Source organism: Rhinoderma darwinii, chromosome 1, assembly GCF_050947455.1.
Source record: "Rhinoderma darwinii isolate aRhiDar2 chromosome 1, aRhiDar2.hap1, whole genome shotgun sequence".
In the NCBI taxonomy this organism is placed as follows: domain Eukaryota; kingdom Metazoa; phylum Chordata; class Amphibia; order Anura; family Rhinodermatidae; genus Rhinoderma; species Rhinoderma darwinii.
In genome coordinates, this window is record NC_134687.1 from 605,372,797 (window position 1) to 605,385,605 (window position 12,809).

At 45.9% G+C, this 12,809-nt stretch overlaps 1 protein-coding gene across 4 annotated transcripts in view; it reads right to left on the bottom strand.

Moving 5' to 3' along the window:
• DYM (dymeclin) overlaps positions 1 to 12,809 on the bottom strand; it is a 343,122-nt gene that overhangs the window by 183,106 nt on the left and 147,207 nt on the right. For all 4 annotated transcript variants that reach the window (XM_075840896.1, XM_075840904.1, XM_075840919.1 and 1 more), the window contains one exon: positions 2,103 to 2,285. In XM_075840896.1, the coding sequence (XP_075697011.1) occupies positions 2,103 to 2,285 (183 nt within the window). The remainder of the gene's footprint in view (positions 1 to 2,102; positions 2,286 to 12,809) is intronic.

Here is a 12,809-nt window from a genome sequence, read left to right on the forward strand (position 1 = left end):
TGTAGTATTATTATAGTAACGTAGTATCGTTCTAGTAACGTAGTATTATTATAGTAATGTAGTATTATTATAGTAATGTGGTATTATTATAGTATCGCAAACCGAATAATACCCCGAATGATACTAGTGGTCCTAGTGACTAATTAAAACTAAACCAGAACAAGAAACAAGTCACGACCAGGTGTTTGAAAAAATACAAATAATCTTTATTAAAGTCAATTAGACACATGGAGACAACGTATAACACTTAGACATAATAAAATGCCATGGACCCTCGAACACAAACGGAATCCGAACGTAAAAGCAGAGTAGCCCCCCAGATGTAAAAATGGTCTGACACAACCTATATATGGCTAAAGTGCATAAGTACATATTAATGAGCAGGTACTAGGCATGGTACGCTTTGCACAGATGAACACATAAATAAGTATAGAGAATATATATAAGGTACAATCTAAGTAAAAACGACATATAAAGTAGTATACCTACACCTGCGTATAAGAAGATAAATAGGAGATCAAGACCAAGAGGGGGACCTCTGCTTAACTTAAGCAGAGGTCCCCCTCTTGGTCTTGATCTCCTATTTATCTTCTTATACGCAGGTGTAGGTATACTACTTTATATGTCGTTTTTACTTAGATTGTACCTTATATATATTCTCTATACTTATTTATGTGTTCATCTGTGCAAAACATACCATGCCTAGTACCTGCTCATTAATATGTACTTATGCACTTTAGCCATATATAGGTTGTGTCAGACCATTTTTACATCTGGGGGGCTACTCTGCTTTTACGTTCGGATTCCGTTTGTGTTCGAGGGTCCATGGCATTTTATTATGTCTAAGTGTTATACGTTGTCTCCATGTGTCTAATTGACTTTAATAAAGATTATTTGTATTTTTTCAAACACCTGGTCGTGACTTGTTTCTTGTTCTGGTTTATTATTATAGTATCGTTATAGTAACGTAGTATTGTTATAGTAATGTATTATTATAGTAACGTAGTATCGCTATAGTAACGTAGTATTGGGTTAAAATAACTAAATGATCAACAAAAATTTTGTATTGTATCAAATTTTAAAGTAATTCGGATCGTCAACTTTAAATTTTTGATATGTGCGGCCCATTTACCCGGCCGAGTTTGAGACCCTTGATCTAGATGGTCTCGTCTTATATGCTTGTCAGGGACTTTATCTTGTTAGCATGTTGACTATTAGGCGGTCATCTTCTGTGCGTGTCCACTCACCTCCCCACATCATGAGACTGAAATAGTCTGACTCCTGAAATACTATGTGCTGCTGTGGGCCCCGCTCCTTCTATTTGTTTTCATTCCCCTCCTCAGATCACGGCTCTACCCCTGTCACATGGAGCCCTCTCTAATTCATACCCTGTCTAGCAGACAGACAACCAATTGATTTGGATGCCGTGCAATACCTAAATTATCCTGTGGTGGCGCTGCAGGAAAATCGAACTCTTCCAGATCTCCCCACAGATACCAGTTGATCGCTGGAGATCCCAGCAGGGAGACTACACATTCTAACAAATAGGGATTGTGGACAAACTCTATAGAAATACAATATGCAGGTACACTGCATTCCATAATCTTCTCTTGAAATACTCTGTGCTGCTCAGGGACCCTACTTGTGCCGCTATCAGGCTGTGATCTCCCACTGGTCTCCACATCATGACACTGCCCGTGTCACATGTATCCCTGCCACAAGCGGACAGGTCACCGCCTCCCACAGGATTGGAACATTCATCTTCTGAAATACTCAATGTCTCTACAAGATAGGCATACTTTTTCTCCTGAAATATTCTGCTCCTTCCATTATGTAACTCTTAAAACGTTACGTCTCCCTTGCCTCCATTCCCCTCTTCACATCATGACACTGCCCTTGTCATGAGTGGACAGGTCACTGCCTCCCGCAAGATCTGAACACTCCTCTCCTGAAATACTCTGTGCTGCTCACACAGCCTCATTTGGAAACCAGGACTGAAATCCTTCAAATTACTTCTAATAGACAGTGTATAACATACATCATGAGAAGCACTATCTCAAGTACAATCTCTTGCCGACGCATTGTATATTTGTTACACATACCTTGTGTGTTTCTGAAAGACATAATAGCCTGTCGGAAAGGATTGGGGTAGTCTGGTGCATCAGTGAGGTTAGCTAGTACCAGCAGGAGGATAAGACTTTGGTTGGCGAGAGGCGAGGACTGGTCCTGTAGGGTGGTCGGTTTGCTTCCCACTCCACCTAAGGTTAATACCGTCCACAGACCACCTGAAAAGCAACACCACGAATTCTGTCACCATCATTACATATTTATTACATTCATACATTACCAGGAGTTGCAACAGAGGAATGCACAATGCAGAGTAAGGGACAGTTCACACAAAGTTTTTGCAAAATTGCCGCCGAATCTGAATAGAAAAATTACAATATCTCTGATATTTTATAAAATATAATGACCAAACTTTGGCTGCTGCTCATACTTCTGATTAACCAACATATGTGCAAAGTTGTGTGTTTGGGTGGAAATCCCCTTTAAGCACATCTGATAGGACTATAATACACATTCCATTTTCGTGATGCCTCCTCCGCTGTCTCTCTGAAGATCTCTCTGGTTACATTGCACAATCCCTGTCCGTAGAACTGATGCATGATACACCAGGACTTACAGGATTAGCATTTCATTTTTGTATAGATGAAGCACGGAGATCTGAATTCCCTCTAGGTGAATGTTTCTAACAATTACTGCAGTCCCCAAGCCGAGGCCAAAGGGTCCCCACCCAAAATCAGCTGTAAAGCAAAACGAGAAGATGAGGTCATGCAGGATTGTAGCGCGCTGCCCTTACAGCCCGTAAAATGTGCCATGCAAGGAAAAACATTCCACTGCCCTGATGTATACCGCGCGACTGCGAGCAAGAGGGAGCGCCTTACTGACAAGGACGTCAATCAGGTTACCTGGATCAACCTCGCCAGGACAAAACACCACAAACCAACACCCTTCAACCAGGGTTTAACGAAAGGCAAAAATGGACCTTGAAGGTTTCAGCGGATAACGATAAATCTTCTACTGGGTGTCCAGTCCCGTCTTGGACTTCTTCCATAGAGGTTTGATCCACCCATCCTCTGTATGGAGACATATACTCTTTGCTGGGACCTCTAATATCGGGCCATACAGCAATTTAAAGGGAATACATGCTGTGTGATCTCCGGGCAGCACGTTATAGAGCAGGAGGAGCGGAGCAGATATATATATATATATTTGTAGCAAAAGATTTAGTATCACTTGTAATTTATTGATCTAAACCTCTAGACATTCTGGGCTTAGGAGTCCAGTGGGAGGTCCTAATCACTGATTGTCAGCTATCTCTGTATTCACATTCATACAGGTAAGGCGGTCAATCACTGCTTACGACCGCCCACTGGACTCCTAAACCCAGAAAATGCAGAGTATTAGATTATTAATTTAAAAGTTATACTAAATCTTTTGCTACAAAAATATATCAATCTGCTCAGCTCCCCCTGCTCTATAACCTACTGGCCGCAGATCAGACAGCATGTATTACGCAACTGGATCCCTTTAATTATATAGAGGGGGGGCAGATCTTGATAACTTTTCTGCAGGAGAATCCTTGAGGTGTCTTCAATGTACAGGCCCAGGTTAGCAAGGTTTAGAAGGGGGGGGGGGGGGGGGGTTGACCCTTTCTAGAGTATCTTTCTCATTATGGGTACGTGGAAATTCTGCAGCGTATTACAGTAGCCGCAAGGTGGATGATGAGATTTGAACAAACATCTGCAGAAGAGATATGCGGAAATTGACCTGTGGTGTTGATTCCCGACTGCAGCATGTCCATTTCTGTTGCGAAAACGCTATGGTACATACGCACGGAAAATCCAGACAGAAATTGTGCAGTATTTACGCTGTGTGTGGATGTCCCCGAAGACCATACATTTATATATCTCAGACATCACATTCATCTCAATTCTCTGCCACACATACACCATAAATGGGCCAGTTTCTTAAAAAGACGTACGTAAAATCGGGGAGAACCTGAGCACCCGGAGGAGACCAGTAAGCTCCACGCATACAAAAGATCAAGGTTGCGTGTCTACATTACATACGGACACCAGCATGTTGACATCCGAGGAACTTCCAATAGAAATGTGGCAAGGTAAAGGGGCGGGACCGTGACAACCTCTCAAAAAATCTTGTGAATAGTTGCGGTCATCTTGAGGTCTTATGGGTGCCTGATCAATATGTCCCCTCAGGTAAACCACGGAAATAGTATTAAAGGAACGCCAGAAAACATGACTATTTTCTGAGTCATCCGTTTAAATAACTCGAATCTCAGAGAATTAGCCATTTAGGACTCTGAGAAAGCTGGGTGACAACTCTGGATGTAAATGTGGCCATATCAGTAGTCAGCAGAAGATACTAACAAACGGCTGAATGTCATTTTTAGCAATTCATTATTATTTGAAAGCGCCATAAGTTCCAGGGTGTTGTACATATAAAAAAGGCTTTAAGTACAGAACATAAGACAATAAAAACAGTAAGTACAATAAACATGACAGACTGGTACAGAAGAAGAGGAGCCTGCCCGCAAAGGCTTACAATCTACAAGGCAAGGGGGAAGCAGACAGAAGTATAGGTAGAAGCTGTTCATCCGGTAACCTAGACGGGTTATTGCGGGGTGGGAGTTCAGGTTGCTTTTGAAGGTTTGGATGGTGGGACAGTAGATCTCCAGAGTATGGGGGATGCACGGGAGAAACCTTGGAAGAGGTGAAGAGGTGAAGAGGTATCGGGATGTTAGTGCAGAGATGTATGGAGGGGACAGGTTGTGGACAGCCTTGTAGGTCATTGTTAAAGGGGTTATCCAGGATTTCAACATTGAAGGTCTATCCTTCGGATAGGCCATCAATATCAAATTGGTGGGGGTCCGACTGTCGGCATTCCCGCTAATCAGGTGTTTGATGGCGCATCGTCGCTTTCCTGTTCGTACTGGTACGCGCGGTTAGGCTTCGTTCACACCTGCATCCGTGTGTTTCGTTGTTCTGCTTTGTCAGAAGAGCAGAACAAGGGAATAACGGAAGCAACGGTTCCGTTGCACAACAGACAGCACCAGCGGCCGACAGAACCCGTTGACTTTAATGGGTTCCGTCGCAGTGTCCGTGATTTTACCGGAGACAATCTCTGGCGGATCTGAGATGGAGGCCCCTGACGGAGCCTCCAACGCAGATGTGGACGAGGCCTTAATTTCGCAGGCAGCCATGCAAGGTATTGCAGTGCTGTCCCATTCACTTGAAAGAAATAAATGTAGAGGCTGCAGTGCTCGCTCAAGCGACGCGGCCCCTTTAAACAGCTGATCGACGGGGGAGTGCCGTGAGTCGGACCCCCATCGATCTAATATTTATGACCTATCCTAAGGAAAGGCCATCAAATTTAAAATCCCAGATAACCCCTAGAATAACTTTACTAGAAGACGGCTACTTGAGGGCTGATATTTACTTTTATCGCTTTTCCATTTTAGGAGCGAACGTTTTTTTTAATAGGTCTTTATTCATGTGACAAAACCAAGGTCACTACAACCTCTGGTACAGGAGACTGCGGGCAGCTAGGGGCCTTCCATACAGGACAGAAGAGGGGATTCTCCAGGTGAGAGGAGCCTGGTCCAGCAGCGGTATAAAGCTGCCCATACACTACAGCTATTCCCTCAGACTCCCAACAAAGGATCGGGAATGATGAAATCCAACATGCCCGATCCTTCTGTCCCCCGACATCTGCTATTGGGGAGGAGTTGGGGCATCCCATTTAGACAGTTCGCGGGTACGATGACTTTCCTCTAATGTGTATGGGCGCCCATTAGTAAACACCGAATAGTATTATTTGATCAGGATGAGATATTCCGCAGCAGCCCCCTCATTCAGTCGCTTTCAGTTTCCTCCAGCGCCGGCCGCTGCCAATTCACAGTGAAATAGGAGCTCTTGTTTACATGAATAAAGTCAGCGCTTTTCATGTAAAAAAAAAAAAAAAAAAAGAAGACATTTCTCGACTTGATCTGAATCCAAGGGCTCGGAGGATGCCAATGTTTCATATTGCTAAAATAACAGAACAATATTTACTTCTATCTGGCAGGGATACAATATTAGATTTCTGAAGGTAGAAGAGTCAGAAAGAAAGCCCACACCAGCCTTTATAGCGGTTCTAGGAGATAAAATATATATATAGGATATGCTTTTTTTGTCCCGGTGTCAAACAGCACCACTTGGTTGTGTCTAATTTTCAAGTGAATGGGGCTGAGCTGCAATACCAGATGCAGTCATAAACAAGAGTGGCGCTGTTTCTGGAAATAAAAGCAGATTTTTTTTAAATCCCATACAACCTCTTACACACATCACAAATACCGCATGCGAATATGCGCTGGGGTTGTATTTTAATTTATTTACACTAATAGTTTTGGCCGACCACGGACACAGATTACCAACCTAGCCAATCACATTTTAGCTGCCGGAAGTCTGCCGTCGGCCATTGCAAACGATTAATTTTGCAACAGATAGTCGAAATTGCCAATATTGGCCATTTGGGCGACTTTAATATCATGAGTACGGCCAGCTTTACACCACCTCATGGCTGTACACTCAAAACCTGCACAAGAAAATATAGAAGGTCCTTAATAAATTTGGTGCATGTTACGACTCTTTGCCTGGGCCGATTTACGCAACATTTGTCAAAACGGTCAAGGTGGGCGCAAAAGAAATTTGTCACATGCCACATTCTACTTTCTTGGAGCATTTAGCTTAGTAAGGGCCCCTTTACACGAGGATTCACAGAGCGCTTGTTCCCAATCACTGCCCTGTGTAAACAAGGCGTGCTGCTGATATGATCGTATGTATGGGGACGAGAGATCGCAGTAGCGAGTACTCGTCCCCATACATTACTGATCATAGCTCCTTGTGAAAAGGGGAAAACGAGCGCCGATCAACGAGTGGTCTCATTGATCGGCGCTCGATGTTACATCCAAAATTGGCCGGTGTAAAAGGACCATTACCCTCCGGCCGCTTCATAAATTTACAGCAAATACAAAACACAAGAATAAAACGCGAAACAGCAGCGGGCAACGGAAACGTCCTGCAAAGTGCGCACATGTGTAAGAGATCTGTAGTTTGCCACACGGGAAAAAAAAAAGTGCCGCAAATCTGCATGCACTTTAACGGCAAACTGCCTGCCTTATTTTTTTGTTTCTTTTTTGTGCACACTGTTTTTACAGGTGAAACATGTCGAATAGTCCAGACAATTGGACGGTGGGATCTAGAATAATAAATGCTGCTGTAGGCGAGGGAAAGAGGGAGTGTCCCCCATAAACATAGCATCTATTCTTTCATAGCTTCTACTACACAAACTGCACAATAGTTTTTTTGCTCTTTGGGCTAGGAGGAGAGTGGACCTGTCCCTGTAATATGCCACCCTTAGGCCTTATTCACACGGCAGGGTTTCCCGGCCGGGTGCCGGCCGTTCATAAATCGGCCGGCACCCGGCTGCATTAGGAATAATAGACCCCTAATGGGGCTATTCACACGACCGATTTTTTGACAGCCGGGAAAACCGCCCGTCAAAAAATAGGACATGCTCTATCTTCGCCCGGGTACCCGGCCGCCCGGCTCCCATAGAAGTCTATGGGGCCGGGTATTACACGGCCATCACCGGGATGTGTCCCGAGTGATGGCCGGGTTTTCCAGGCTTGCACTCTATCTCCTCCTCCTCATAGCGCAGAGTGCATGTGAGGAGGAGGAGTTGATGCCATTCTGACGAATGGCTACACTGTACACTGTGTGGCAGGGCCGGGGTGTACAGCAGGTGGAGGGAGCGCTGCGCTGGCTCCCTTCTCCTGCTTGTTAAAAGCGCCCTGGCCCGGCGACACCTTCGATGGCGCCGCTAGCAGCTGCTGCTGCTGCGGCTGCTACTACTGTAGCGACGCCACTATAGCAGAGCGGGGAGGTATCTCCCTGCTCTGCTATGTGCTAGCCGCACTTTAGCTCCTTGAAGGAGCGGAATCCCCGTGTTTTCGGGGATTCCGCTCCTGGACAGAGCGCTTGATGTCTCTGTCCATATCTGGGCAGTGACATGAGGGGAAACTCCTGAAGCGGAATCCCCGAACACATGGGGATTCCCCTTCAGGAGTTGCCGCTGATGTCACTGTCCGGATCTGCCCGGCCCGGCACGGATGCAAAACTTTATGCAAACCGGCCGGGCAAAATGGCCGATTTTACCGGCCGACACTCGGGCTCGGTAACGACCCGGTCGTGTGAATCCCGCCTTACATAGGGCAGCATAGTCAGGTGACAGATCCACTTTAAAAAAAAACACAAATCTTCTATAGGGCACAGACCACCCCACTGGCGCCAGCGTCTGGATGCAGACATTTCAGAGCACCATAGTAGGCCTGAAGTAGTTAATATATAGGCTTCTGCATGGGGACAAGACCGATAACTAAAGTAATAAGAGTTCATCTCCTTATTTATTAAACTGACCTCACATCTGCCCCACCCCTGGAATATCAGGTTAGTGTTATGGTAATCTGGCATATTGGGACTATTTTGCCCTATTCCAGATTACCAGTATTTCCAGATTATCGAATGGCAGATTAATGGAATTTTACTGTATTAAACTGTAAAATTTAAAATTGGATTAAACCAAAAATCAAGAATCTCGAACTTTTTTAAATTTAGTGCAAGGAAAAAGTGGAGGATTTCTTTAGACCATAAATAATAGCGACACGATACAGAGAATAAGGCTTTATTCTCAAGCGCATTTCTCGTCCTTAAAACCATTCACATATCCGTGTTTTTTTCACGGAGCGAATGTCCTTTGCGAGAAACTCACAGCATGTTCTATGTCCGTTTTTACAGACCAGACTCGCCCATTCAAATGTATGGGGCATGAAAAAAAAACGGACAGCACACATACGACATCTGTGTGGTGTCCGTTTTTCACCCATCAGTTGCTGAAGAAATGCTTACAAAAAAAAAAAAAAAAAAAAGACATCAGGAAATGCTTGCAGAGGAGAAACACAGGTGATGAAAAACGGATGACACGCGGAAACCGCAGTGACGCAACAGAGATTCATATGCATGGAAAACTTCAGCTTTTGCGGGCGCACATCGGACATGCTGGTGTGAATAAGGCCTGAGAGGAGGAAGGCGCAGAGTCCTGGAGCTGGTAAGAGCGGAGGCTACGGGCATACACAAGCTTCGCTCGATCTGGAGGCTTCGCTATTACGATGTATGAGAAGGATCAAAGACTTGGTTCGGAGCTTTTGTAATGAAAGCTGTTTCTGTTTGACAGGAAGAGGGATATTTCCAAAGACACAAGGACAGAAATGCCAAAATAAAGTGAGAAGTTGGGAAAGCGTTTATTCGCTTGCGGTAGGAAAAAGTTAATGCCACTCTTGAATGTGAACCATGAGTTGCAGTCAGTGCATTTTCCATAATGTTACAACACAGTCATGTCTCCTAGGGCTGAGTGCCTGTGATGTGGGATATTCCCCGTCCCGGAGCCGTAGACGCTGCTCCACCACAGGGCTCAGTACAGGGGTTACCATAATAATTCAGAGCCGTTTCATGGTGTCAAGCGACTAATACATCAACAATGTAACTTCATGTATCAAGTGAAACGTAACCGTACACTCAAAACCCTCTGGATCAGCCTCCGAAAATAAGGGAATCGCTTAAAGAGCAATCCCATAATATACAGGTATAGCTTCCTACAGCATTAAGAACCTGCAGAGCGCAGACCTGGCTGTTTTTGGGCACCTCTAGTCTGGAGTTTACTGAAACAACGAGCACCCCCTAACCTGCTTAAGTATCTGTAGAAAACCGATCCTTGGCCTGTGTATAAGGGACCTTTAAGAACATACAGCCAATGCCCTGTCAGATAGAAAGGATACACACTGTTGTACTCACCAGGCAGGATTTTTCCCGTCTGGTTTGTGAACACACCCTTAAAGGGGTTTTCCAGTTTTATATAAAATGAAGCTTAAAATCACTGTATAAATGGAAAACTTAAAAAAATTCTCTCCTATACTTTGTATTTCAATTCCTCACCATTTTGGATATTAATTTGCCATCAGTGAATGAGAACGCTCTTCTTTACATTCACAGGCAGTAAACCTCCATATATGCCTAGGCCTGCAACTCCGGTGAGAAGCGAGTACAATTGTATCCGGTCTAGACAATGCTCCGTGAGCTAAATAAGCTCTCTGGTAGTTTGCTACAATGTATTAGTCCGGGCTGTTTCTCACACAGAACATGGTCAAGACCAGGGGTCTCAAACTCGGCCGGGTAAGTGGGCCGTATATAGAAAAAATGGGAAGTTGACGCGCCGCATTACTTTCAAATTTGATACAATACAAAATTATTGTTAATCAATTAGTTATTTGAACTACAATAACACTATATTACTAGAATAATAATACTACATTACTATAATAATAGCGCTAGGTTTAAAATTTGAGATATTTCTCCACGTGCTTATTTCAACAATCCAGCTTTCCAGTATAAGTGTCGCTAAATGCAGTCTGGCGGCTCAGTTAGCACACATGTCAAGATTGGGCAGCCCCTTTTTAGATAGTGCCGCAGTGCCCTCTGTGGATGCTGCCGCAGTGCCCTCTGTGGATGCTGCCGCAGTGCCCTCTGTGAATAATGCAACACACCCCTAGACAAGGCCACAGTGCCCTCTGTAGATAAGGCCACAGTGCCCTCTGTAGATAAGGCCACAGTGCCCTCTGTAGATAAGGCCACAGTGCCCTCTGTAGATAAGGCCACAGTGCCCTCTGTAGATAAGGCCACAGTGCCCTCTGTAGATAATGCAACACACCCCTAGATAATGCCAGTGTCCTCTTCAGATACTGTCACACACCCACTTGTAGATAATGCCACAGTGCCCTCTGTAGAGGCTGCCACAGTGCCCTCTGTAGAGGCTGCCACAGTGCCCTCTGTAGAGGCTGCCACAGTGCCCTCTGTAGAGGCTGCCACAGTGCCCTCTGTAGAGGCTGCCACAGTGCCCTCTGTAGAGGCTGCCACAGTGCCCTCTGTAGAGGCTGCCACAGTGCCCTCTGTAGAGGCTGCCAAAGTGCCCTCTGTAGAGGCTGCCCCAGTGCCCTCTGTAGAGGCTGCCCCAGTGCCCTCTGTAGAGGCTGCCCCAGTGCCCTCTGTAGAGGCTGCCCCAGTGCCCTCTGTAGAGGCTGCCCCAGTGCCCTCTGTAGAGGCTGCCCCAGTGCCCTCTGTAGAGGCTGCCCCAGTGCCCTCTGTAGAGGCTGCCCCAGTGATGTCAGGGGCTTGCCCAGAGCTGGAGTCACAGGCAGAGCGCTAGTAGGCTCTTCCTGGGACTCCAGCTGTGCTCCTGACATGACTGGGACTCCTGCTCTGGGGAAGCCCCTGACATCATTGTCGATGTATGGACAGCGATGTCAGAGGCTTCCCCAGAGTCCCGGAGCAGAGCCGATAATAGCGCTCTGCTGGGGATTCCGCTATGGGGAAGACCCTGACACACTGTCCATATATGGGCAGCAATGTCAGGGAGTTCCACAGAGTCCCGGAGCAGAGCCTGTACTAGCGCTCTGCCCGGGACTCCGGCTCTGGGGAAGCCCCAGACATCGCTGTTCATATGTGGACAGCGATGTCAGGGAATTCCACAGAGTCCAGGAGCAGAGCCGACACCAGCGCTCTGCTTCGCTCTGGGCAAGACTCTGACACACTGTCCATATATGGGCAGCGATGTCAGGGAATTCCACAGAGTCCCGGAGCAGAGCAGACACCAGCACTCTGCTCGGGACTCCGGCTCTGGGGAAGCCCCAGAGACATCGCTGTTCATATGTGGACAGCGATGTCAGGGAATTACAGTCTCGGAGCAGAGCCGATACTAGCGGCTCTGTGTCCCGCGGGCCGCAGATGACAGCCCCAGGGGCCGCGTGCTTGAGACCCCTGGTCTAGACTGTATACAATTGTGTCCAGCTGAGAGCAGGTCTAGGAAAAGGTTTACTGCCTCTGAATGTAAACAAGTGTTTTCATTCAAGGACAGCAAACAAATTTATTTTAATTGGTGAAGAATTGAAACACAAAAGGGGAATTTAGCAATGGCTACGTACTTTATGTTACGTGGATGGGGCGAAGCATAAGGCGTGTGGCCTTTCTTAGGACCCCAGCTGCCATCATCCCCTGTAATCATGTTGCGGAGGTCGGAGGACAAAGGTAGCCTCTCCCTTTGTTTACATCACTTAGATGGCGTGGTGCACGTAGCATCTAAGACGTTAAAGCAACAAGATTGGAGTTCCCTCTGATCTTGGCTGTTGCCGCGAGAGGTTGGTGTCAATCAGCTTTTGTGCCCGCGTCATCACTCATATGGGAGGAGCTACCACTGACATCTCTGGACAATTCACGGCTCAAAGATCCCGCAGCAGACACTCGGAAAGTCATTTACATACAGTGCAGGGGTTCTTAAAACTTTTTAAATGCTTTATTTTTGCTGCCGCACATGGGTATGTTCAGAAATGGCTCTCTAGCCCTATATTATCGTGAGTGGTTTAGGGGGTGTAAACTGCTGACAATGTCCCCTTTTAAAAGGAACACACCAGGTAAATCGAATGCATTGTGCTAAGCGTGTGGGGGTGGTCTACGACACAGGGATTCAAAGAAAACCAAAAGATAGAAGCCATGCATAAGGCACAACAGAATGGGTCAGATTTAGTAATACGCTCTTAAATTCAGACAGCTAACTACTAAACTAGATGCGCCAAAACCACA